Source organism: Suncus etruscus, chromosome 9, assembly GCF_024139225.1.
Source record: "Suncus etruscus isolate mSunEtr1 chromosome 9, mSunEtr1.pri.cur, whole genome shotgun sequence".
NCBI classification, from domain to species: Eukaryota; Metazoa; Chordata; class Mammalia; order Eulipotyphla; family Soricidae; genus Suncus; species Suncus etruscus.
The window spans coordinates 49,610,409-49,637,063 of NC_064856.1; the positions used below are offsets into that span (position 1 = coordinate 49,610,409).

The 26,655-nt window shown below is 37.3% G+C and overlaps 1 protein-coding gene across 1 annotated transcript in view; it reads left to right on the top strand.

The window, feature by feature from the left end:
* Positions 1-26,655, top strand: part of PGM2L1 (phosphoglucomutase 2 like 1) — a 46,088-nt gene that overhangs the window by 13,636 nt on the left and 5,797 nt on the right. Inside the window, exons 2-9 of the mRNA XM_049780283.1 lie at positions 9,600-9,767; positions 14,278-14,384; positions 15,659-15,743; positions 18,228-18,311; positions 19,739-19,932; positions 22,231-22,420; positions 22,734-22,831; positions 24,310-24,490. Of these exons, the coding sequence (XP_049636240.1) occupies positions 9,600-9,767; positions 14,278-14,384; positions 15,659-15,743; positions 18,228-18,311; positions 19,739-19,932; positions 22,231-22,420; positions 22,734-22,831; positions 24,310-24,490 (1,107 nt within the window). The remainder of the gene's footprint in view (positions 1-9,599; positions 9,768-14,277; positions 14,385-15,658; positions 15,744-18,227; positions 18,312-19,738; positions 19,933-22,230; positions 22,421-22,733; positions 22,832-24,309; positions 24,491-26,655) is intronic.

Sequence of the window (26,655 nt, forward strand, 5' to 3'; positions counted from 1 at the left end):
GTTTCTTACTGATTTGTCTTTCAGAAATTTAGTGAAATCTCATCCACTCCTCAGCCATCACTTTTATATTGTGGATTTAGTCCTTTTCTTTACAGTCAGCTTAATAAATTCTTAGAAGAGTACCCAAGTGCCTGAGCCTTTCAACTTTAACTAAATTTCTGTTCTTTGAATTGTTTAAATTAAAATTGAAACTGGAAGCAACTGAAATATCTTGCAATAGGTGAATGAAAAAAATAAACTGATGTATTCATACAATAGGATATTAGTGATTTTGGGTGTTAGTGGACCACACTCCACTCTGTTCCAGGCCACATTCCACTATGCTTACATAGTGACCATACTCCACTATGCCAGGGATCACTTCTGGCTTCTCGGGAGACTATATGAGGTGCTGGGGATTGAACCCAGGCCACTCACATGCAAGAAAAGTGCCTTACCCCACTGTACCATCTTTTTGGTCCCTGCCTTATTTTTCTTTCATCAAGTATACATTTGTGTTTTTTACAAGACTATTAGAAAATCTATTTGCATATATCTTTCATCTAAAATTATTCTCCCCATATCTTCCTTCCTGTTTGAAAAATCTTGAAGTGTGAAGAATATAGTAAAAAATATTTATCTTCCTTTTATCCTCCCCCCAGGCTTTATTTATATGACACACTAAAATAATTTAAAAATAGTATATTCTACTAGTTCAGATTTGAAAATACCAGTGGTATATTTCATTAGTGCAGATTTTCATGTTCCATCCCTATATAATTTCGATTTCTTTCATCTTTCCTTGTGGAAGACACAGCAAAGGCAGTTGTTGATTTTGCAGTGTGATGATGAGAATAAAGATTTACAGTGTGGGGTTTTGGGGGAGGTTGGACCAACTCTGTGGAGCTCAGGGTTACTCCAAACTGTGTGCTCGGGGCCACTACTGGTAGTGTTTAAGGGACCATCTTTTTTTTTCTTAATTTATTTAAAGAAAATACATCACATACTTGACACAATTTATCATAATACATTTATTTCAGAAAGAACAAAAGCAAAGTTATTAAAAAAAATAGAAAGACTAACAAGATGAAAGAGAAAGAAAGGGTTCAGTAGCAAGAACAGAATGTTTTGCAGAAAGAGTCCTACCAAGAAAAGCAGGGTATCCCTATAACCCAAGGATTTGCATCAACTGTGCAGGCTGATTATCTAACATAGATCCTCTGTATCCATAGCTGTGCAGTTATCTTATCCTTTTTCTATATTAATATGTACTAATTCATAATACAAAGTATACACATGGGATCTAGGGAGGAAAGGATCAGTTTACTCAATAGATACACTAGACAGCTTTTTGATAGCTGCTATTTGAGTCATAGTTTGGGCAAGACACTTCATTTCTTTTTTTTTTAATTTTTATTGTGACCAAAGTGCATTACAAATCTTTCACTGCATCATTTATGGTACATAGTGACAATGAATGAGGGGCATTCCCACCACTAGTGCTGTTCTCCCTCCGCCCCTGTTCCCAGTATGCATCTCATATCTCCATCCTCTATCCCCCCAGATTGCTAGTGCAACTGGTCTCCACTTTACAGCTTGTTGTAGATTGAGCATCTATTCCACCGTCATTGGAGATAAAAAGGATAAGGGACCTTCAATAGTGTTAGGATGGAATTCAGGGCTCCCACATGCAAAGAATCCACTCAATCCATAGAGCTCTCTCTTCAGCCCTGGCTTGTTGATTTTTTAAAATAACCTACTTCATATATCTGTTTTGTTTTTCTTTTTAGAAATATTCTTTCAAAAATAAAAGCTTATCAAGCAATGCAGCTTTTACTATAGATTTTTTTTTTCATTAGTCAAGTACTCTGCATTTGTGGTAATTACTACTGCTGCCCTGTGGTGTTGGAAGATAGTGGAGAAAAGAATTGATGTTGATGGAAAGAAATAAATAGGTCATGTATCCAGTTCTGCATGGGATCTTTTACACTAAATAATTTAATGAGCACTGTGTCTTACCCAGCAAAATTAGGAAAAACCATATTTAGTGTCCAAGAAAATGAAAATTATGTTCAGTGTATTCTGGTGCTCAGATGCAAAGGCATTTTGGTTCTTAGCTAACCAGAATCTACCTTGTTAGAAGATCTCTTCAATGTAAGTTGTGGTATGAATTTGTGGGTTTTATTTCATGTGGTTTTCCCACTAAAATATTTTTCTTGTTTTATTTTTCCCTCTGGAATATTTCATTGTTTATGCAAGCAAAAATTGGAAAAAATATAAAAAGCACCTATTATATGTGTGGAAAGAACTTCCAAGCTATAGTAAGAAAAAATAATGTATATATTTTATATATTATTATATATAATTAAAAGGAGATAAAACTATTGACTTGTTTGTGTGTGCATATATATGTATGTGTGTATGTACATTTATATATATGTGTGTATATATGTATATATATATATATATATATATAGAGAGAGAGAGAGAGAGAGAGAGAGAGAGAGAGAGAGAAAGGAGAGAGAGGCAAAAGCCTAGAAAGATACATCACTACTGATGCTAACTCCCTGAAAAGGAGTTAATCAGTTTTTGAGAGTAGTAGAAGTTCTCTTAGGAAGACTATTTAAGGAGTAGAATTTGAGCTGGTTCTTATAGGTAGAATTGGAAAATATTTTGGATATAAGAGCAGAGAATTCATGGCGGTCATAAATAAAATGGAAAATGAAACTGATCAAGGAAATGAAACCAATAAGAGGGCACACCAGAACAATGAAAAGATTGTTTTTAAAATGGAGTCTAGCTTATATGTATTTGAGAGTTGTGGCTGTTAGGTGAATTAAACCAGTATTTATTGAGTGATCATGTGCCAGACTTGTACTAGATGCTTTCATGTAAAAAGTCTCTTAATCCATTCACTCTTTTTTTTTGGGGGGGTGGTCACACCCACTGCGCTCAGGGTTACTCCTGGCTCTTCGCTCAGAAATTGCTCCTGGCAGGCTCGGGGGACCATATGGAATGCCGGGATTCAAACTACCATCCTTCTGCATGCAAGGCAAATGCCTTACCTCCATGCTATCTCTCTGGCTCCAATCCATCCACTCTTTAGTCTCTACACTGTCAGGCTAAGACTAAGGAAAGACCATTTGAGTCCCAAACCAAAAAAGTTCTGAGCTCCTCTTCCCTTTACTTTTAGATCCCCATTTTAACCCGATCCTTTGTAAACCTTTGCATTCACTTAAATTGGGATTGGACTATTAGTTCTCAATTGATAAACATTCTTACATTATGTAATTAGGATGAAATGGGTTAGATTGGTAAAATACTAGAAATATAAATGTAGACATTTTACATACGCAAGATTATAAGTCTAAGGAAGCAATAATAAGGTGGAAATACTTTAATTTATCTTTTATTTTGCTGGGGGATAGTTTAGACTACACTTAGGATTTATTCCTGGCTCTGTGCTCAGAGTTTGGGAGACTGTATACTGTGCCAGCGAACACACCTAGGTCAGTTGTATGTAAGGCAACACAGAAGCCTTACCTGCTGTACTCTGCTCTGCCCTCTCCTTTTGGATCTTGAATAGAAAATTCTTTTTTTGGGGGGGGGGGCACACTTGGCAGTTCTCAGAGTTTTCTCTTGCTCTGTACTCCTGGACCATCTATAGTGGACCTTGGGGAGGTTTTTAGAGGGTACTGGAGATTGAACCCAGGCTGGCTATGTTCAAGGCATTATATTATCTCTCCTGCCCCTAAATTTGAAATTCTTGATGAGCTTGTTGTATTTTCAAACAGATTTTTTTTCAGAAAGTCAATATTTTATCTATTTTTTTAATCACTGTAGAAAAGATGTCCAGATGACATCTCATATGTACAGGTACATTGACCCCTGTACTATATTTCTAGACTTATCTGCTAAAATCTACAATTCTAATATTAAGCATATACTTAAGACATTTTAAATTTCAGTTTATTTATTGTAGCTGAGTTAATGTAGTCATCATAGTGTTGGTGTTTCTACTTTTGATGTACAAAGTTGCTGTCCCTCCACCACCACAAAAACTTTTAATAACCCTCCACTGCTGTCCTTATTTCACCTCCAGTCTACCTCTTCCTTGCCCATCCCCTAAGTCTCCAGTTGATAACCTCAGTTCAAAGTTCCACAGTTAGTCAAAGTCCCACAGTTTATTATTAGATTGTCCTTTGTTTTGTTCCTTTATATACCACATATGAGTGAAAGCATTTGATGTTTGTCCTTCTCTCTCTGACTTAACTTACTATGATGCCCTCTAGCTCTGTCTGCATTGCACCAAAAGGCAAGATTTCCTCTTTTCTGGGGCTGGAGAGATAGCATGGAGGTAAGGCGTTTGCCTTTCATGCAGAAGGTCATTGGTTCAAATCCTGGTGTCCCATATGGTCCCCCAAGCATGCCAGGAGTGATTTCCGAGCGTGGAGCCAGGAGTAACCCCTGAGCACTGCCGGGTGTGACCCAAAAACCAAAAAAAAAAAAAAAAGATTTCCTCTTTTCTTACAGCTGATTCAAATTCCTATGTGGATATAAATCACAAATTTTTTACCAATCCTTTTGCCACTTGGCATTAGGGTTGTTTTCAGATCTTTGTACTGCAGTGAACAATAGGTGTGCATCTATATTTTTGAATTAATGTTTTTGTGCTTAGGGGATGGATGTCCAGGAATGGAATTTCTGAGCCTCACCTACCCACATACTGTTCTTCCACAGAAATTTTGGCATTCTGCAGTTGAAAGATAGTGTCTGTGTTCCTTCCTCTAAGCCTAGGTAGGCTCTTGTAACTGCTTTGTGTAGCACAGTGCAGTGAAAGTGAAGCTTCTTATGTTCTGAGACTGGGTTTCACCTGACTCGCCCATTCTGGAGACTTCCCTATGGAATACCTTGAGGAAGCTTAGGCCAGATAGACTGACCATTTATGGTGTTCCAGGTGACATCCTCTGCCCAGTTGCAGCTGACAGTCAGCATGCCCTCCAGAGAGATGCATTAGCAAGCCTTCAGATGATTGCAAGCCCTAATTTCAGATCTCCTGACTAGGCTCTAGCCTTTGTGTGAGACAGAGACAAGCCCTCTGGGCTGTGTCTTTTGTGAAATCATGACACAAAGAAACAAACCACAAGATAGTACATGCTTATTGATATAAACCACTAAACTTGGAATGGTTTCTTATTCTTGTGGTAATATATTGGCCCTTCTCAGCCTTAGGGCTTCATATGCTGTTGGCAGAGCTCAGGTGGCTACTCTGGGCAAGACTTGGATTAGCTTTATTGGTTAGACAGGTTAGTGCCTCCACCTCGCAGGCTGAGGGCCACCAGGCTATTCAGGGGGCTGTGGAGCTAGGGGTTGAATTTGAGACCTTGTGCATATGGCACAAGTGATGTGCTCAACCCTTTGTGCTTTCCAGGACCCTGGTATTAAGTTTTTTTCTTAACCTTTATTATTATTATTATTATTATTATTATTATTATTATTATTTTGGTTTTTGGGCCACACCTGGTGACACTCACTGATTACTCCTGGCTATGTGCTCAGAAATTGCTCCTGGCTCAGGGGACCATATGGGATGCCAGGGGATCAAATTGAGGTCTGTCCTGGGTCAGCCGCATGCAAGGCAAGTGCCCTATCACTGTAGTATTGCTCCGGTCCTGATTTTTTTTTTAACTTTTAATAGCATTTTAGGATCAAATTTTTTTCTTGTTTTAATTTTCATTTTCTTGCTATTAGGAATATGCTATTAGGGAATTCATAGCATACTTTCAAACTTAATAAAATTAATACTGAATCATGATTTTTTCTTCTCTTTCTTTCTTTTGGATGTATCCAATGATGTTCAGGTGTTACTGCTGGCTCTGCACTCAGGAATTACTCCCGGTGGTGCTCGGGAGACCATATAGGGTGCCAGGATCAAATCTGGATCAACCACGTGCAAGGCAAATGCCCTACCCACTGTTCTATCACTCTGGCCCCATTCTCTTAACTTTATATTTGTTCTTGGGTTTTATATCTTGTTTAAATTAATTCAGCAAACACTTATTGAATGAATGTTAGGCTCTATTCTTAGTGCTAAAGATACAGTAATGATTTTATTGTTTGTTTTGGGGACACATCCATCAGTGCTCAGAAATTACTCCTGGTTGTGCTCAAGGATCACTCCTAGCAGGCTCAGGGACCATACAAGGTGCATTATAGCTCCAGCCTAATACAGTAATAATGTAAACAGATTATTATTTTAGAGTGATTACACAAAGTATGTACTTTTTAATTAACATAGTCTCAAATAAAACTTGTATTTAAGCATAGACATCTTGTTTGAAAGATAATCACTGGACGAGGGATGATGCAGTTTTGTGGTACTTGTCTTTACATTTACAAGACCCTGGGTTCAGTCCCTGCCTACAAAAGAAATTTGGAGCTCTTATGCTGAACACTTGCTAAGTTTATACATCCATCTCTTCATTCATTTGCAATAGGATGGAACTCGGGCCTTATGAATGTCAGATGTGCTCTACCATTGTCACATCTCTAGCCCAACTTTCTGACAACTGAAACATATACATATCTGTATATGTATATATTTAGCCATTTAGCCATTTATTTATATATGTTTTGTGGCCACACTCAGTGTCACTCAGGGGTTACTCCTGGCTCTGTGCTCAGAAATTATTTCTGGCAGTCTCGGGACCATATATGATGCCAAGGCATTAAACTCTGGTTTACTGAGTGCAAAGCAAGTGCCCTATCTGATGTGCTATAATTTCAGCCACAATTAAGCATATTTAATGTAATTAATTATTTTTAAGCATATTTTAATATTTGCTTTTATTGATATTTACTTGTACAAAAGGAATATGGCAATTTTATTATTGTTCCCGATTCATAATCACTGTCATAATCAGTGAAAACAATAAAAACTTATTCTGTGTTTATGGTACTGGTTGTATATTGCAGAGGAAGCAAAAGTGTTTAAGAAATGAACTCTAGGGGCCGGGCAGTGGCGCTAAAGGTAAGGTGCCTGCCTTGCCTGCGCTAGCCTCGGACGGACCTCGGTTCGATCCCCCGGCGTCCCATATGGTCCTCCAAGCCAGGAGCGACTTCTGAGCGCATAGCCAGGAGTAACCCCTGAGCGTCACAGGGTGTGGCCCAAAAACCAAAAAAAAAAAAAAAAAGAAATGAACTCTAGGGGGCCAGAGAGATAGCATGGAGGTAAGGCATTTGCTTTTCATGCAGAAGGTCATTGGTTCGTATCCCGGTGTCCCATATGGTCCCCTGTGCCTGCCAGGAGCAATTTCTGAGCATGGAGCCAGGAGTAACCCCTGAGCACTGCTGGGTGTGACCCAAAAACCACACACAAAAAAAAAATTAAGAAATGAACTCTGCTTCAACCTAAAGGCTCTCTTCCTTTGCAATAATCAAATATTGCTTTTAAGGAAATTCCCATTGTCTGATATAATAGCTTTTCCTTTTTTTTTAGTATTTAATTTTGAACAACACCACTTGTGATTATAGAAAATGATAAATCACTAATAATCTATTTTCCTTTAAAAAGTTTATTAATGGGGCTGGAAAGATAGCACAGCAAATGCACAGGTAGGGCACAGGTACATACCTTGCATGTAGCTGACCCAGGAAGGATCCTGTTTGAATCCCGGCACCCATATGGTCCCCCCAGCCTGCTAGGGTGATTTCTGAGGGCAGAGCCAGGAGTAACCCCTGAGCACTGCTGGGTGTAGCCCAACAACCAATCAACCAATTAATCAATAAATAAAGTTTAAAAATAATTTAAAAAAGAAAGTTTGTTAAGGGGGCGCCTTAACCTGAGTGCTGCTGGGTGTGGCCCCAAAACAAACAAAAGTTTGTAAATTACAAACTTTGGGGGCCAGAGAAATAGTACACGGTAAAGATATTTGCTATGCATGTGTCTGACCCTATTTGATCCCTGGTACCACATATGCCGGTACATATATATGGGTACATACATATGTGAATATATGTATGTATATATGATTACATATATCATAGAAAACATTTTCTCTCTCTCTCTTTTTTTTTTTTTTTTTTGTAATTCAGGTGAGATTTAAATGTATGATCTTTGGCTTAGGATGCTAATACCTTACATTCGTTGGGTTGCTGCAAACTTACTTTCCAGAATACCTTGAAGTTATATTTGGTGAATTTCACTCTGATTCTTAGCAAAGTCCATATTTAACACCCAAAAGCTATTTTGGGAAAAGGGTACACCTGATCATGCTGAGGGATTACTTCTGGCTCTGTGCTCAGACATTACTCCTGGCAGTGCAGGGATTCTGTGGATGCTAGACTGTGCTATCTTTCTGACCCTGAATGTCTTAAGAATTTTTTAGTTCAACTTTTCCTATAGATTATTTGTGGTTTTCTCTAACTCCAAATAAGACTTACCTGGTTATTTGAATTATGTATGTTTAAACAGGAAGTTTTTTTTTTGGGGGGGACCACATCTGGTGACACTCAGGGGTTACTCTTGGTGGGCTATGCTTTCAGAAATCACTTCTGGCTAGGGGGACCATATGGGACGCCAGGAATCTAACTAGGTCTGTCCTGGATCTGCCGCATGCAAGGCAAATGCCCTACTACTGTGCTATCACTACAGCCCCAGATAGGAAGTTTTGATGGCAATTTATATAGTAACATCCATATGTATATATATATACATATATATATACATATATATACATATATATACATATATGTATATATATATATATATGTATATATATATATTGGTTTTTGGGTCACACCCAGCAGTGCTCAGGGGTTATTCCTGGCTCCAGGCTCAGAAATTGCTTCTAGCAGGCACAAGGGACCATATGGGGCGCCGGGATTCGAACCAATGACCTCCGTATAAAAGGCAAACGCCTTACCTCCATGCTATCTCTCCGGCCCCTCATCCATATTTTTAAATAAAATTAATTACTTTTGTTTCTATTAAGAACTTTGTTTCTTTCTGTAACTCTGAGGTTTATTATTATTTTTGTTTTGTTTTTGGGCCACACTCTGCTGTACTCTGGGATTGATCCTAGTGGTACTCAACCGACTATAATTGCTAATAGGGATCTAACCCAAATCTGTGTGCAAAGCAAGCAAGAACCCTACCTACTGAACTGTCTCTTTGGCCCCTTAGGTTAGTTTGTAATTTTATGCATTTATTGGGTTTTGGGCCACACCTGGCTGTGCTCAGGGCTTACTCTTGGCTCTACATTCAGGAATTACTTCTGGCAAAGCTCACAGACCATATAGAATGCCAGGCATTGAATCCAGGTTGGCTACATGCAAGGCAAGTGCCCTACATGCTGTACTATCATTCAAACTCCTTAGTTTAGTTTTTAAACTTTTGAATGTATTATGAAAATACAACAGTGAGAGCTACTTAAGTCTTCCTCAATAGGGCCTGTCTCCTTTTGAAACTTAGTAAGTGGCAGATATTGTTTTATTACCCTGGACTAATGTTAATAAGGAGAATAGTAGATATAGAACATATACTTATTGGGCCCACAGAAGTTTCATATTAGGATTATGCTTGTGATCTTAGTTGCATTTAATGCTTTTTTTTTAAATAGAATCCCAAAACAAAAGAGCAGATTGAAAATCTGTTGCGGAATGGGATGAATAAGGAGCTGAGAGATCGTCTGTGTTGCCGGATGACTTTTGGGACCGCAGGACTTCGATCGGCTATGGGGGCAGGATTTTGCTATATTAATGACTTAACAGTAATACAGTCAACTCAGGTAAGTAGCATAAACCATTATGCATGTGTCTACTTTATAATAACTTTTTCTTTTTAGTTAGGTAATACCTTTCTTTAAAACCATCTTTATACCAGGAAAAGTGATCTCTATAATGAAAAAACATCAAAATAAATTCTCACTCAAAGCTTTTTTGTTTGTTTTTTATTTTAGGGGCCACACCTGGCAGTACTTGGGCTACTCCTGGCTCTGCACTCAGAAGTCTTTCCTGGCAGACTCAGGGGCCATGTAGGATGCTGAGGATTGAACCAGGGTTTATCCCAGGTTGGCCACGTGCAAGGCGAACACCTTACCATAGTACTATATTACTGCAGCCCCTCATGAAAGCTTTTATCCAGGTCTGCTGGAGCTATTGATAGGACTGTGAGTAGGCTTTGGGTATGCTTTGCACATGGCTGACTTCAGGTTCAATCACTGGCATTTTATATGGTCTCAAGCACCACCAGGAGTAATACCTGAGCACAGAACCATGTATAATCTGTGAGCACAGCTGGATTGGCCTAAACAAACAAACAAACAAAAAGACAGTCAACTTTTATCCCGGATTTAGCTTGGATATTATATATATTTAATGCGACAGACTAACTTTCTGATTGAGTTATTTTGGTTGTCTTTGTCAGCTTTGTGACCTGTTTGCATTTGAAACAAGAAATTGGGTTGTGACATTACTAATTAACATAAAGAAATAAGCAAGAGGTTGATTATTTTGGCATTATGTCTATTAATAAAAATAAAAATTAATCAGTGTTTGAAAATATTTCCTAAATTTTCTATATGGTCATTTGAATGCTTTAAAGAATAGTGTGTGATATGATACAACCTGTATTATTTGTACCCATTTTTCTGCAACTTGTTTTAGAAACTGTTTACTTCTCTTTCTAGTAAACATTCTTACTTAAATTTGCTTATACTTTTGAGGCCAATAATGCATTAACATATACTAAAAATAGTTTTAGACTAAAGAGTCACTCAGACAATAATTAATATAGTAAACTATCTAGCTTTGTCCTGAGTGAATTCTCTAAAGCCAAGTGCTAATGCAGGAAGTAGGGAAGGAGAGTTAACAAAATGACAGAACAGGTAAGATACATGGACCTTCCTTGCCTCATTTCTTCTCTATTCTCCATCTAAAACATTTCTAATCAATATCTTCATTATCCTGAGTTTCTTAGATTCTTTTGTTTTTCTCTACTTCTCCCTTTTGTTGTGATATTCTGCCTGGTGTTGCACATACTTGATTGTGCTGTTCATGTATTTGGTTGCCATGCCTTAGAGACCACACTGTTCTAGCAGCAGGGATCCCCTGGTAGTGCCAGGAAGATCATATGCACTAATGTGGGGCACTGCTAGGAATCAAGCTTCCAAACTCAGACTTGCAAGGCATGCATTCTACTGCAGAGTCAGTCCTAAGGTTTTGATGTCTTTTCTGTTAAAATTAAAAACATTTTTATTAAAGATCCATGATATGCAGTTATTAATAGTTGAGTATTGGACTTACAATGTTGTAGGACCAGTTCTACTACCAATGTTAATTTTTCTCCACCAGTATTTCCAAGTTTCCTCCTACCCCCAGCCTGCTACCTTCATAGGCTTTGTAAAGTTTGGTTATTATAGTCCGGATCTCATGTTTTTGAAGTTGTTGATTCTGTACTTTGGATATAAAGCTATACCACTCCTCTTCATTACGTATGTATCCAAGACCCTTCACCCTTGCTCCCCTATTACTTCACTTTTTTCTTTTCTATAAAATTATGGGTCACACCTATTAGTGCTAGGGGAAGTCTATAATTCTTGAGAATTGAAATCAGACCTTGTGCTTGTTTATATGAGCCATATCCCTAACCCCTCAAGTTTTTATTTTTAAAGAAGATTCCTTAATTTTACAAAAGGGGTGAAGCAGATGTTTGAGTATCAATTCCAATAAAACTACAAAATTTTCTAAGAGTTGGGATTTCTAAGGTTTGGGTGAAATAGATAAACTAGTTGGAATCTAATTCTTAAGTTCCTGTCCTATTCAGAATCTAGGTATAGATGGTCTAAGATAGAGCTTTGTTTTAGTTTTTGGGCCACACCTGGTACTGCTCAGGGCTTACTCCTTACTCTGTATTCATAGATCACTCCTAGCAATGCTTAGGGGACCATCTGTGGTGTTGGCATTCAGTTTGGTTTTGGCTATATTCAAGGCAAGGGCCTTAATCCCAGTACCATTTCTCCAGCCCCAAAATAAAGATTTTTAGATCAGATTATAATATATGAGGTTTTAGGAGCATATCAAGATTATAAACAAAACTTGGTGAATTAACCCACTTGGGCTATATTAAGAATGCATAAGTATGGGGGCTGGAGAGAGAGCATGGAGCCAGAATGTTTGCCTTGCATGCAGAAGGTGGTTCAAATCCCGGAATCCCATATGGTCCCCCGAGCCTGCCAGGAGTGATTTCTGAGCGTAGAGCCAGGAGTAACCCTGAGCACTGCCAGTGTGGACCCCCCCCCCCAAAAAAAAAAGAATGCATAAGTATAAATGTCTCACAAATATATTAGCTCTTGAGTGAATCAGTATCACATAGTTTTACTTGAATGAATTGCTTTTAGCTAGTCATTAAATGGAGTTTCAGTCTTAGCCTCTTTTTTTTTTGGTTTTTGGGTCACACCCGGCAGTGCTCAGGGGTTACTCCTGGCTCCGCACTCAGAAATCACTCCTGGCATGGGATGCCAGGATTCAAACCACCGTAAGTTCTGGATCGGCTGCGTACAGGCAAACACCCTCTTGCTGTGCTCTCTCTGCAGCCCCTTCATCTTAGCCTTTTTTAAAGAGATATGGAAAATAAAAATAGAGAAATGGGATCTGCATGTTTTATTGGAGTCGTAAGAATTAATTGTGGCAGTATTTTTATAAGTAGTTTTAAAGGATATAACAATATGAAGTGTTTATTTTTCTGTTGGGTAACACTTGAGAGTGTTCAGAACTTGAAGCCACTTCTTGTTCTCATGATGCTCAGGGCTCACCTGGTCTACACTGATTGGTGCATTGGCCAGAGGCTGAAGATAAGGCCTTTCACATAGTGGACAAGTTCTCTATTGCTTGAGCCATGTCCCTGGTCTGGAAAGGTTATTTTTTGAATACGAAAGTGGCTAATAAAGTTAGCAAATCATTTATAAGATGGTTTTACTGTATCATTTTGGTGTTTTGGATATTTTGTTACCTTGGCTGAAATTTTTCTAGTTTATAGTATTTTCTTGCTGTGAATTAGGTCAGAGACTTGGCTTACCTACATAGCAGAGCACTTGCCAGTATGTACAGACCCTGAGTTAGATCTTCAGCACCACACATGCCCCTTTGCACTACTGGGCATAGACCTGATGGTCCTCAAATACCATGTCATAGGGCTTGAGCATTGCTGGGCATGGTTCCAATCTGCCCCCAACCTTCCCACCACTAAAACCAAGGAATTATGAATAGGATTAGCCATCTCAAGAACTTTTTCTAGAGGCTGGAGTGATAGTACAGTGGGTAGGGTGTTTGCCTTGCACATAGCCAACCCCGGTTTTATCTCTGTCATCCCATAGTCCCCCGAGTACTACCAGGAGTAATTCTTGAGTCAGAGCTAGGAATAAGCCCTGAGCATTTCTGGGTGGGGCCCCAAATCTCATCCCCTCTCCCCACAAAAAGAAAAAAAAATCTAATGGTAGGACTAGGGACTTAGCTAAGTGGCAGAGCCTGTAGATATGAGACTGTGAGTTCGATCCCTAGCATGACCTCACATGTTGATTGTGGCCTTGCCCTTTGTTATAACAAAATCATGCAATCTCTGGACCACTGCAGCCAGCAGTATACCAGCACAATAGCTAAAATATGGAACCCCCCAGCACGTACTACAGCCAAGCGTGTGGAACATCACTCCCAACTCCACACCCTCTACAACTAAGGTAAATGGGGGTGGGGTAGACAGAAATGCTTTAATGAAGTTTTTCATTTCTTATTTAAAAAAACCCAAACAAGGGGTCAGAGAGATAGCATGGAGATAGGGCATTTGCCTTGCATGCAGAAGGACAGTGGTTCGAATCATGGCATCCCATATGGTCCCCTAAGCCTGTCAGGAGCGATTTCTGAGGGTAGAGCCAGGAGTAACCCCTGAGTGCTGCTGGGTGTGACCCAAAAAAACAAAACAAACAAACAAAAAAAAGCCATTTGGACTCTTCTGACAGCTTTTTTTTTGGTTCTGTTTTGTTTTAAATCATACTGTCTTGTCTCATCTTTTATCCCCCTAACATTATATGTATCATATTGGACTTAATCATTACTTAAGAGATATTTCTGTGGTATTTTAATATATATGAAATTGCAGATATATATATATATATATATATATTTGTCATCTCACATTTGTGTGTTCAACAGTATTGATCTCATATTTGCAAAAAGTAAAATTAAGTGATTCTAGGTCACAAAAAGAGCATGCTGGAAACTCAACTTCCATGTGCTCTGCTTCAGGGGATGTACAAGTACCTGGAGAGATGCTTCTCAGACTTCAAGCAGAGAGGCTTTGTCGTTGGATATGATACCCGAGGTCAAGTGACAAGCAGCTGCAGCAGCCAAAGGTACAGTGCAAAACATCGCCCAGATTCCAATGGATTGGAATGAACCTTTAGAAAAATCTCTTTGTCCAATAAGTATTTCTGAAACAGGAAAAGGTCAGATAGAATTGTGCTCACATGCTGATATTTATTTTGGAGCAGAGCTAGGTTTCATTTCAAAGATAAGGCTTAACTTTTCTAAAAAGGAATAAAATCTTTAAGTACTTAGAGTCAGTATTTGGAATCACATTAGCTTGTGTTATAATTTTAATGTTTAGAGGAGACACTGGGAAGGAATAATTATAAAAAGTGTGTTTTCTCACTGGAGTCCTGTTTGATTAGGTGGGGGTTGTTTTCACCTAGATAATAATTATATTGTGATAACTCTTTCTCAGGGAATAGCATATTGTTCTTATCAAATTTTTATTGTACATTTTTCCTTTTATTAACATTTTTGTCTTGCATGTTTTATTTCTTTTTTTTTTTTTTTTTTTTTTTGGTTTTTTGGGCCACACCCGGTAACGCTCAGGGGTTACTCCTGGCTATGTGCTCAGAAGTTGCTCCTGGCTTGGGGGACCATATGGGACACCGGGGGATCGAACCGCAGTCCATCCAAGGCTAGCGCAGGCTAGGCAGGCACCTTACCTTTAGCGCCACCGCCCGGCCCCGCATGTTTTATTTCTTAGGGAAAAGAATAACCCATAGATAAATAAGAAAAAAAGGGAATAAAAGGGGCCTGGAGAGATAGTACAGCGGCGTTTTCCTTGCAAGCAGCCGATCTAGGACCAAAAGTGGTTGGTTCGAATCCCGGTGTCCTACATGGTCCCCCGTGCCTGCCAGGAGCTATTTCTGAGCAGACAGCCAGGAGTAACCTCTGAGTACCTCCGGGTGTGGCCCAAAAACCAAAAAAAAAAAAAAAAAAAAAAGGAAATAAAAATCACATTCTAATTCTGTTTATTTTTAAGTTCCTTTAAACATGCTGGGGGAGTGGTGCAGGTTGAGCCGAAGGCCACATATGTACCATATACAATCTATTAAGTCACATCTCCAGACCTAGGTAGTGATTTCAAGTTGGAGCATGATTCTAAAATAACCAGTTGGCTGTTGTATATTCAGAACAATTATTGTATAAAACCTTTATTATTTAATTTTTTTGTTTGTTGTGATGCCAGGGATTGAATCCAGGGCTTTGTAGTTGAGCTATTTTCTCAGTCTCAAACCTTTATAATTTTGTGGAAGGTTTTTTTGGCTAGCTATATGGCTATCAGAGATCTAAGTGAAAACTCTCTCATTTTTAGACTTGCTAAGCTCACTGCTGCTGTCTTACTGGCCAAAGATGTTCCTGTATACCTTTTTTCAAGATACGTTCCTACACCTTTTGTAGTAAGTATGTTGTGTTATTGATTGTATAGTTTACTACTCTTGGAAACATTTCTTCATTTTAGCATAGTTCTTTTCTTCAAAAGAACTGAGTGATAGTACAGATAGCCAGAGTGTTAGTACAGCAAGTAGGGGATTAGCATTGTATTGCACTCAGCTCACCCATATTTGATCCCACACAGTTCCTCAAGTATGCCAGGAGTAAATTCTGAGTATAGAGACAAGAATATATGGATATCACTATATATGGCCACACAAAAAACAAAACAAACAAACAAACAAAAAATACCCTACTGCTGTGCTATTGCTCTGGCCCCATGAACCAACTATACTTTTTCTGTAATGATTTAAAAAATCCACAGTCATGATGGATACTTTAATACTCTTTATATAGAAACTGATTTTTCTATAAATAATCAGTTTATATATAAACTGATTTAAAAATAGTAGGGGCCGGAGAGATAGCATGGAGATAAGGCATTTGCCTTGCATGCAAAAGGACAGTGGTTCAAATCCCGGCATCCCATATGGTCCCCCGAGCCTGCCAGGAACGATTTCTGAGCATAGAGCCAGGAATAACCCCTGAGCACTGCCGGGGTGTGACCCAAAAACCAAAAAAAAAAAAAAAAAAATAGTAGGTTTGTTGCCAGAGAGCTACCTCAGCAGACTAAGTGCATGCCAGGCCTGCAGGAGGCCTTGGTTTGGTTTCTAATACTACCTGGTTCACCAGAAGCAACCCTTAAGTACAGAGCCGAGAGTACGTCCTGCGCAATGAGTCACATGAGAAATTTTATATCCTAGTATTAGTTATCTCTAAACTAGATTAGTCTATTAAGTATGCAGTAGCACTTTTAAACAGATGAAACTGCTATTTTAATATCAAAGTTAAAATGCTATATCACAAGGTTTTATGACAAATTTTACCAAATGTTTGATGAATAATGTCTCTATAAACTGTTCTAGTAATTTATTGAAAATATATGAATAACTTCATATAAAATAATTGAGGCTTTATATGGAATTAAGAGGTCCCAAAATCTAAACCATCTCTATAAGACCATCTATTAACTTTCCTAATCTAACAACTGTCAACCCCTGAGAATTGGCCTTTCTCACTTACTGCAGGCACATTTGCTCTTTTTAGTCAGATAGATCTTTTCAGTAGTCTCAGTATCACATACTTATTACAATAACTTGGGATCAAAATAATTCTTGAACAACTGCAACAACTGCAGCAGAAGTACATCAAGGAAGTAGTACTTTGGTCAGATGGAAGTTAGGTGTCCATCCCTCCAATGATTAGTGATCAGGAAGGCAGAAGTTGGACGTTTGATGATAGAAGGATGAGGGGGAACATTCTAGGCAGCTGCTACAGAAGCTGGGGATAGGGACAAGGTAGGTAAAAGAAATCTAACCTGGAAATTCCTATGAGAAGATGATGGTAAATTGGTCTTTATGATATATAGAACACAGCACATAGAAAACTTTTCAGAATGGAAGATAAGGGATGTATGTCTATCCTTGAAACTTCTCCCTTAGTAAAACTGATACGTAATAGAGTGTTGGATAAATCTCAATTAAAATGTGTAGTGGAGGGGCTAGAGTGATAGGATTAAGCAGGTTGCTTGCCTTACATGCAGGTGACCTGGGTTCAATCCTTGGCATTCTATATGTTTCCTTGAGCCCACCAGGAGTGATCTCTGAATGTAGAGCCAGGATTAACCCCTGAGCATTGCTGGTTGTGCCCCACAAACAAACAAACAAAAACTGTAGTGAATTTAGATCTAGTTTGTTTGAAGTGTGGGTTGCAATTCCACATGATTACCAGAAACTCAGCTACAGTAAAATGTTTCTGAATGGGCTGGAGCAATAGCACAGCAGTAGGGTGTTTGCTTGGCACATGGCTGACCCAGGATGGACTGGGTTCAATCCCCGGTGTCTCACATGTTTCCCCAAGCCATGAGTGATGGGCATCACAGGGTGTGGCCCAAAAACCAAACAACAACAACAATAACAACAAAACCAAAAAAAAGTTTCTGATTGTATCACAACCAAAAAGTAATTCAACATCAGTGAAATCAAAGTAGTTCTGGAATCCTTTGTCCATATTGCTTTTCTTGGACAAAATGGCTTAATGAGTGGAAAAGGTTTAAGAAATTACAATTAAAGCAATTCTAAATTTGCTACAACATTTTATAATTATATCCAACCTTATATCTCCAGATTCTGGTAGACTATCTCCCATATAATAAACATCTACTAAATAGTTGTTAAATAAACAATGCAATAATACAGGATTAGTTAAATGAGACTATGGTAAAAACCCAACAGCTAAGTGAACCTCATCCCAAAACCTGGGCTTTAGGCAATTTAGATCCTAGTGTCTTTTCCTTTTATTTAATTGGAGATATTTTTCTGTTGAATGTATGAATAGCTAGGAAGAAAAGGGGAATTAAATGTTCCTGGTTTTTGTTTTTTTCATTTCAGCCATATGCTGTTCAGGAGCTCAAAGCAGTTGCAGGGGTGATGATCACAGCATCTCACAACCGAAAAGAAGACAATGGATACAAGGTAAACCTTGGACTCTTCTTGATCTTTGCTTCTTTTCTAGGTAGTTTGTTTAAATGTGTGCTGCACACACTTTCTAGGCTGGGGACAGAAAGAGAAAAACATTGAGGCTGACCCTCAAAGATGATATAGCCCCCAAGGGACCTCATGTAATAATCCAAACATGGATTATTACAAGTCTCTGTGCGTGTCTTTTTAGTTCTGATCTCTTACTGCCATTGATTTCCTCATCTTATCTCAAATCTGTCCTCTATACAATTTCATAAATTAGGTCATTTTAAATCAAGCACTTGAAAAAGAAATGGGTGGTTGCAGGAGGAAAAATAAGCCTTCGCTTTCCTCTCTCTAACTGATGTGTTAGCCTCTGTGCAAATAAAATAACGTGGAACATGGTGAAGAGTAGCTTTCAAGGACAGACAGAGGAATACATTTGGGGTTTCTGGTGATGAGCCCATCACCTTATATTTATTTTTCTTTTTATTCATCCTGAGCTTTGTTTTGTAATATAAGATTTTGGTCATAGCTTGCTAATAGGGAATATGACCAGTAATAGAGTAAAGGAAGAAGCATCATTAGTTTTGTTTTGGACACATTACATTTGAGCTATTTGTAGGCTGTTGGTAGCAAATTTTCTATAGGAGACAGTTTTCGGACTGCCTTGTTTCCTTCATTTTTTTCCTGTGCTCTGTTTCAGTTCCACCACTCCACACTACTCTTCCATTTCTCCATTCACCTCTAGTTCCTCAATATCCCTAAGCCCTTGTAATTGCTTTTACTTTCATTTTGATTATTCTTTCCTAACTCTCAAAAGCTTGCTCATTTATATCGTTGCTGTTTTTACTCTCACAATTTATTTCTATCTGTAATTATCTACTTTCTTTAAGGTGAATTGTCTTTTTATTGACTTGTTTGTTTGACCCTTCCCCCACGTATTTCCCAGTATATTCAGAAAACACATCTATTGAGATATAAATGGAAAAAGTATCCTTTTAATTATCTTTCCTAATATATAATTTGTGATGTGACTTATATTCTAACTTATTACTGAAGAATTCATTATATGTCACATAATAAATATTTTATAACACCAGAATTTTGTAGTATTTAATTGAATATTTATTGGACATTATATAGTATAAGATCTAAGATTATGATTGTACCTACTGTATATACCAGTCTCCTGTTTATACTTCACTTGTATTGTCATGAACATATACTCCCCACAGAGAAAAAATACATTGTTCTTTTATTGATGAGTCCTCCTAGAATCGTGGAATCACTACCACCACTTGTTTAGCTTCATGTTTTCCTTTCTACTTGTTTGTGATAGTGTTCTTCTCAATTAAGTGAAATATCTATCTCTTCCCATAGTTAGTAAAACATCTAACCAACTTTTCAATTAATTTCTGCTTTATTTACCGATTCTTTAGGTTTATTGGGAAACTGGGGCCCAGATCATATCTCCTCATGATAAAGAAATTCTGAAATGTATAGAAGAATGTGTGGAACCCTGGAATGGTTCCTGGAATGATAATTTAGTGGATACTAGTCCCCTGAAGAGAGATCCTCTGCAGGACATCTGTAGGAAATACATGGAAGATCTGAAAAAGATCTGTTTCCACAGGTATCTCAGTGGGAATAAGGGAAAACATGATTTTGGAAAAAAATGAACACTTTAGGGAAAGAAATGGTAATAAAAATGTATTGAATACTCAATGCTGTAGCTCAAAAGAAAACAATAAGAAAAATAAGTAAAAACAGAAAAGAAATAAAAGTATGGCTACGTAATTCTATTTATAATAGTCAAAAAGTCAAATTGCCCAAATATCTATCAACTGATGAATAAAGAAAATATGCTATATCCATTTGATGAAATATTATTCAGCAGTAAAAGTAAGTAAAGTTTCAATGCATATTATAACATGAAGAACCTTGCTAACATTATAATACAGCATATATATAATACAGATATATAGTTATATATCTAATTATATAATATGCTAGTGTAACATTTAATTATATTAATTTATAACTAACATATATATTTTAGATATGTATCAGGAAATTTCTTCTAAAAAGATCAGGAAATTTCTTCTAAAATTTTATTTATCCTTATTTTCAGTAATTTTTCATAAATAGCTGAAATTTTATAGAAAGTATTGAAAATGTTTTTCCTGTTCTACAATAGAGTTTAGCTTTCTCTCTACATGTTTTTTCAAAAGTACATATATCAGCCCCTTAATAGTGTCTTTGAAAATGAGAAATAAGTATACAGTATTATTTATAGCTTTGGTAAATATGAAGACTTGGACATTTTGTTATCTTTTCTAAACAAACTGCGCATCTGCAGTTTGTTATTTTTGTTTATTTGTTATTTTTGTTATTTTTGTGACCCATCGGTTTTGGGCCACACCCAGTAGTTCTCATGATACTCCCAGCTTTCTGCTTGGGGGAATCATGTGGTATAGCGATTAAATTTAGGCCTCTTACATGCAAAGTATGTGTTCAGTCTATCAGGCTTCTCATCTGCAATATTATTTTTATTTTTATTTTGTTTTGGGGTAATACCCAGCAATGCTTAGGGACTATTTCTGGATCTTTACTCAGGAATTATTACTGGTGGTACTCAGGGGACCATATGAGATGCCAGAGATTAAGTCCAATCAGCCACATGCAAGGCAAGTGCTCTACCTGCTACACTATTTTTCTCTAGCCCCTAGTTTTCTTTGGTTTAGTTTTTTACCACATTTGGTGATGTTCAGGGTATAGATAATCCTGATTCAGTGTTCAGGGGCAGAGAGTGTCACCATTCGTGATGCTTAGGTGACCTGCAATGCCAGGAATTGAACCTAGGCCTCCTGCATCCAAAGCATTTTTCAACCTATTGAGTTCTTTCTGCAGTTTTGTTTTTGAAACAGTATACCAGGAGGCAAAAGTAAATTAACAAATGAGCCTAATAATATAAAAGTGTGGAGTAGAGACATAGATAAGTACTTCAAATAACATTAAAATGTAGTTATTAACTTACATTTTTAGTGAAGAATAAATAGCTTAAGGATAAAGGGTTTACAGAGAAACTCAAACTCAATTCTTTCGCCCTACTGTTAAAAATAATATCTCAATGTTTTTGAGAAAAATTATAGATATATATTTATATATGTAATAGGTACTTATGTTAATGCTACAAGGAACTAAGTTTAGTATAAAAAACTATAAAATAAAAAAATCCTTAATTATAATTTTAAATTTGGCATATTCTTGTGAAATTAATGGTTCAGCTACTTCTAAATACTAGGACAGGATGATGAATATATCCCTAAAAACAAGATTGACTAGGGCAGGAAATGCAATTAAAATTCTTGGGATATCTTCTCCCAGCCCCCCAAAATAGAAGACTATGAAAATGGGATTGTATGAAAAGGGTCCAGGAATCCACTTACAGGGGTTCTCACCATAAAAATGACATCAAAAAGAATAATTGCTATAATTTATTAAAACATAAATATAAAGAGCTTATGAATAGTAACAATATTGAAAATGCATTGACAAGCAATGAACATCCTTTGGGAGTTGGCAGGCAATATAGTATTCTGGACATTGATAAATGTTTAAGTGTTTTTCTTAATTTTTTTTTACCTTTACTGAATGAACTGAATTTTAGTGTTAATCAAATGGTTGATTAAACTTAAATGGTTTTCAAAGAAGTAAATGAGAAGAAACAATATAAGTAGAAAATCACTGTTTTGCAGCTTCTTCAGAATCTTGAAGTATTGATTGTTATCAAGGTCTAGCAAGATCAATAGATAACAACTAGAAGGAAGTTTTGCTGATGAATGTGTCAGGCAGACAGAGCACTGGCAAATTTTACTCAGAATGTAAACTTTAACAGATTTTATGTTGATTGGTGATTTTTCCTTTACAGGGAGTTAAACTCAAAGACAACCTTGAAATTTGTACATACATCTTTTCATGGGGTCGGACATGACTATGTGCAGTTGGCTTTTCAAGCATTTGGTTTTAAGCCTCCAATTCCTGTACCAGAACAAAAAGATCCTGATCCAGACTTCTCTACTGTTAAATGCCCAAATCCTGAAGAAGGAGAATCTGTGCTGGTATTTTTTCCCTATCTTTAAATTATCCTTCATATATCAGACCTCATCAGAATAGGTAGAGTACATTAACAGTTCTAGCATTCCTTTCAATGGCCTAAACAAGTTTTTATCTTCTAGATTATATTGAAACTGTATGTTCTGTTGTTGTGTTTTGAGTCTCTGTGGTGGATATACTGAGTTGCAGGATTCATATTTTAGAGTTAGTCAAACTAAATTCCTTCTAATTCCTTCTCACAGAGTTCTACATTTTAGAATGTTAACACCGAATTTAATGTCTGTAATACAATCCAGTGTTTTTGGGTCACTCTTTCAGGAACTTTCTCTGAGACTGGCAGAGAAAGAAAATGCCCGGATAGTGCTAGCTACAGATCCTGATGCAGACCGACTGGCAGTGGCAGAACTTCAGGAGAAGTAAATAGAACCTGTTATTGATTAAAAAACTTAACAACTCTGAAAAAATTTTAAGTGTTATTGGCTCCTTGGAAAGAGTTTTATTTTTTTAATTAAGAAAATTTCCTACAAGCACACTGTTTATATTGATATTTTCTTCCTATCTTTATTACTCAGAATATTAAAGATAGTTATTTTCATAAAAGTCATTGTACTATGCATCATTTTATATTATTTTTACTTAATAATTGTGACCATTTATAATAATACTATGAGCATTTCTCCCTGTCGTTAAATATTCTTAGACAGTAATAATGGGAGAATGGTCTCCTCAGTGGAGCCCTGGAGCCACTCCTGGCAGTACATAGCCCAGCAAAGCTCAGGGCCACCAGGCTGTTCCCAGTGGTGCTTAGTGCTGGTGGGATATGCAGTGTCAGGGATTAAACTCAGGGATTCGTGCATGCCAAGCAGATGCTTCAGCCCTGTGAGCTATATCCCTGGCCCTAAAAATACTAATTTTTAAAAATTGGCAGCTATCCTAATGTACTGCTTTATCAATGTAATTATTTCCTAACCTTGATTCTTTGCATTATATTTTTCCAAATGGTGTGACAACTCTCCATATATTGAGAGGATACATGCGATAACTTGCATCTCTTTTCATTTTTTTGTTTTATTTTTTCTGAAGGAATCATACCCAGTAGGGCATCTAGGGCCGCTTGTGACAAGTTCAGGTTGTTGGTACTCAGGAGTCAACAGTGCTTTACCCAGTGGTGTTGGGAGCAAATGCAGGGATCCAGCTGAGGGTCATAGACATGATTAAGCATGTACTCAATCACTTGAGCAATCTCTCTGTCTCCTTATCTTTATTTTTTTTGACATGTACTTCATATATTACATTGTTTTAATTTAAGGTGTATGATATGTTGATACAAAACATTTATTGTAATGATGATTATCATTATAGCATTCATTAGAGCAAGCTATCATTTCACATTTTTTAATTTCTTTTCAGTGATGAGAATAATCTTTTTTTTTTTTTTTTTTTTTTTTTTGGTTTTTGGGCCACACCCAGCGGTGCTCAGGGGTTACTCCTGGCTGTCTGCTCAGAAATAGCTCCTGGCAGGCACGGGGGCCATATGGGACACCGGGATTCAAACCAACCACCTTTGGTCCTGGGTCGGCTGCTTGCAAGGCAAACGCCGCTGTGCTATCTCTCCGGGCCCATGATGAGAATAATCTTTTTTTTTTATTAGGTAGGAGGATTAATAATGCAATAATTTTTCAAAAAGCATTGCTAACATCCTACCCTAAGCTCACCTCTGGTCAGTAGAAAAGTAATAATAATAATAAAGAAAAGTGATAATAAATGTTTTCTAACATTTACTTTATTTAACATATAAGTTTGTTTTTGAACTTTCCTATCAAAAGAGTAGAAATTTGATGTCAAGACATAATCATGTGATAAAGATCTTAACCAAAGTTTTTATTCTCTACAGTGGTCATTGGAAAGTTTTCACAGGGAATGAATTGGCAGCTCTGTTTGGGTGGTGGATGTTTGATTGCTGGAAGAAAAATAAATCAAGTAATGCTGATGTGAAGAACGTTTACATGCTGGCCACTACAGTCTCATCCAAAATTTTGAAAGCAATTGCACTTAAGGAAGGATTTCATTTTGAAGTAAGAATAGATAATGTCTGTTTTCTCCTTTCCTAAATCTATTTCTATAAAACCATCTTGCTACTAAAGCAGACTTGGATTTCTTTGAAATTTTCCCATTTTCTTCTGATTTTTTAACACTAGCTTTTAATCTTTTTGATAGGTTAGACACCTTGAATTGAATATATCCAATACATAAGTTTCTGAAACTAATGGGAAAATAATCTTTTTAAATTGATTATTTTTATCAAATGTTTATTATTCCATACCCCAGTCTCTGGTTTTCTTCTGGGAAAATCTAACTCCCTGTAATCTCATCAGTAACACAAACTGTACTCTAGTGGTTGTCATCAACTTGTTTGGACTTAGTAGTCACCTCAATTTAAGACCCAATAATTTTATACTTAAACAGATTAAGCCCCAGTAATTCTATATTTAAAACAGAGACTCACAGAGTTCACATCTTTAGCCTTGTGAGTCTTTGGCAATGGATCTGACCATTTTTGCAATACTGGTACAAATTTTAGTTTAATTACTTTTCCTCTGTGAAAATGCTCAACCTCTAGGATTTGTTTTTATCTCTGAGTCACAGTCAAGTTTAATGTTTGTTAAACTTAAGTCCTTAAGCCTTGTCGGAGTAAAAGAAAATTATAGCTGTCTTAATGAACCAGAATTTTCAGTCTCAGCTTTTAAAACGTAAATAAGATAGAAGAAATTAAAGGTTTAATCGAGGAGGTGGTGCAATAACATAGTGGGTAGGGCGTTTGCCTGGCACATGGCCTACTCAGGTTCGAACTCTGGCCTCCCATTTGGTCTCCTAAGCCTGCCAGGAATAATTTCTGAGTGTAGAGCGGGGAGTAACCCCCAACTGCTGCCATTTGGCCCAAATATATATAGTCAGTGTTAAGGTTTTACATCCTAAAACTTTTTTTTTCATAATTAATTTAAGCGCCGTGGCTACAGAATTGTTCATGATTGAGTTTCTGTCATAGAAAGTACACTACTGTTCATCAGTGAGCTTTCCTGTCATCAGTACCCCCAGTTTTCTTCCTACCCACTTGCCTTTGGAGCAGGCATTTATCTCTCTTTATCTCTCGCTCTTTCTCTCTCACTCTCTTTACTTTTTGACACTATGGTTTGCATTATTAATGTCATCTGTTCTTGGGCACTTGAGCTGTTTTCAGATTCTGGCTATTGTAAATAGTGCTGTGACAAACATAGAATTGCAGAGGACTTTCTGAATTTTTTTTTCTTTTGGGTTTCTAGGGTATATCCCTAGGAGTGTTATTGCTGGCTCATATGGGAGGTAATATTTTTTTTAAGAAATATTCATATTGGGGCCGGAGCAGTGGCGCTAGCAGTAAGGCATCTGCCTTGCCCACACTAGCCTAGGACAGACCTTGGTTCAATCCCCTAGCATCCCATTTGGTCCCCCAAGCCAGGAGCGATTCTGAGCAAATAGCCAGGAGTATCCCCTGAACATCACTGGGTATGGCCCAAAAACCAAAACAAAGAAAAAGAAATATTCATATTGTTTTTCAAAAAAGCTGGACCAGTCTACTTACCCACAGCAGTGAATGAAAGTCCCTTTCTCTTTACATATGCATCAGCATTGGTTATTTTTGTTCTTTGTCATGTGTGCCTACAATCTCAATAATTTTAGTATTTTACTTGTTCATGTCTGTGGCGAGAGCAATGTATAATGAATACATCAGTGGGGAAAATGATTGTGTAGACTACTATCATAAATTTCCTTCCTTGTTTTTTGTTGGGGAAAGAGAAGCAGTGGGAATTTTGGGCTTTGTCTCTAAAGCAATTCATGCATTTAAAGAGATATGAAGTCCTCAAATCGTATTATAAAAGAAGGATGATATTATCTAAGTCACAGTGTTATAGTAAAATATACTGAGTTTGGGCATATGTTGTGAGAGTGTTGAAAATGTATCATTAAAAGCTTTCTGGGCTCTGGATAGATAGTACAGTGAGTAGAGCACTTCCATTTCACTTGGCCTACCCAGGTTTGATCTTCAGCATCCATATGAACTCCCTGAGCACTGCCAGGAGTAATTCCTGAGTTCAAAGCCAGGAGTAATCCCTGAGAACTGCTGGGCATGGCCAAAAAGAAAAAAATATTAAACAAAGGGCTTTATGATTTTTGATTACTCAAGTATTAAGTCTCAATATTT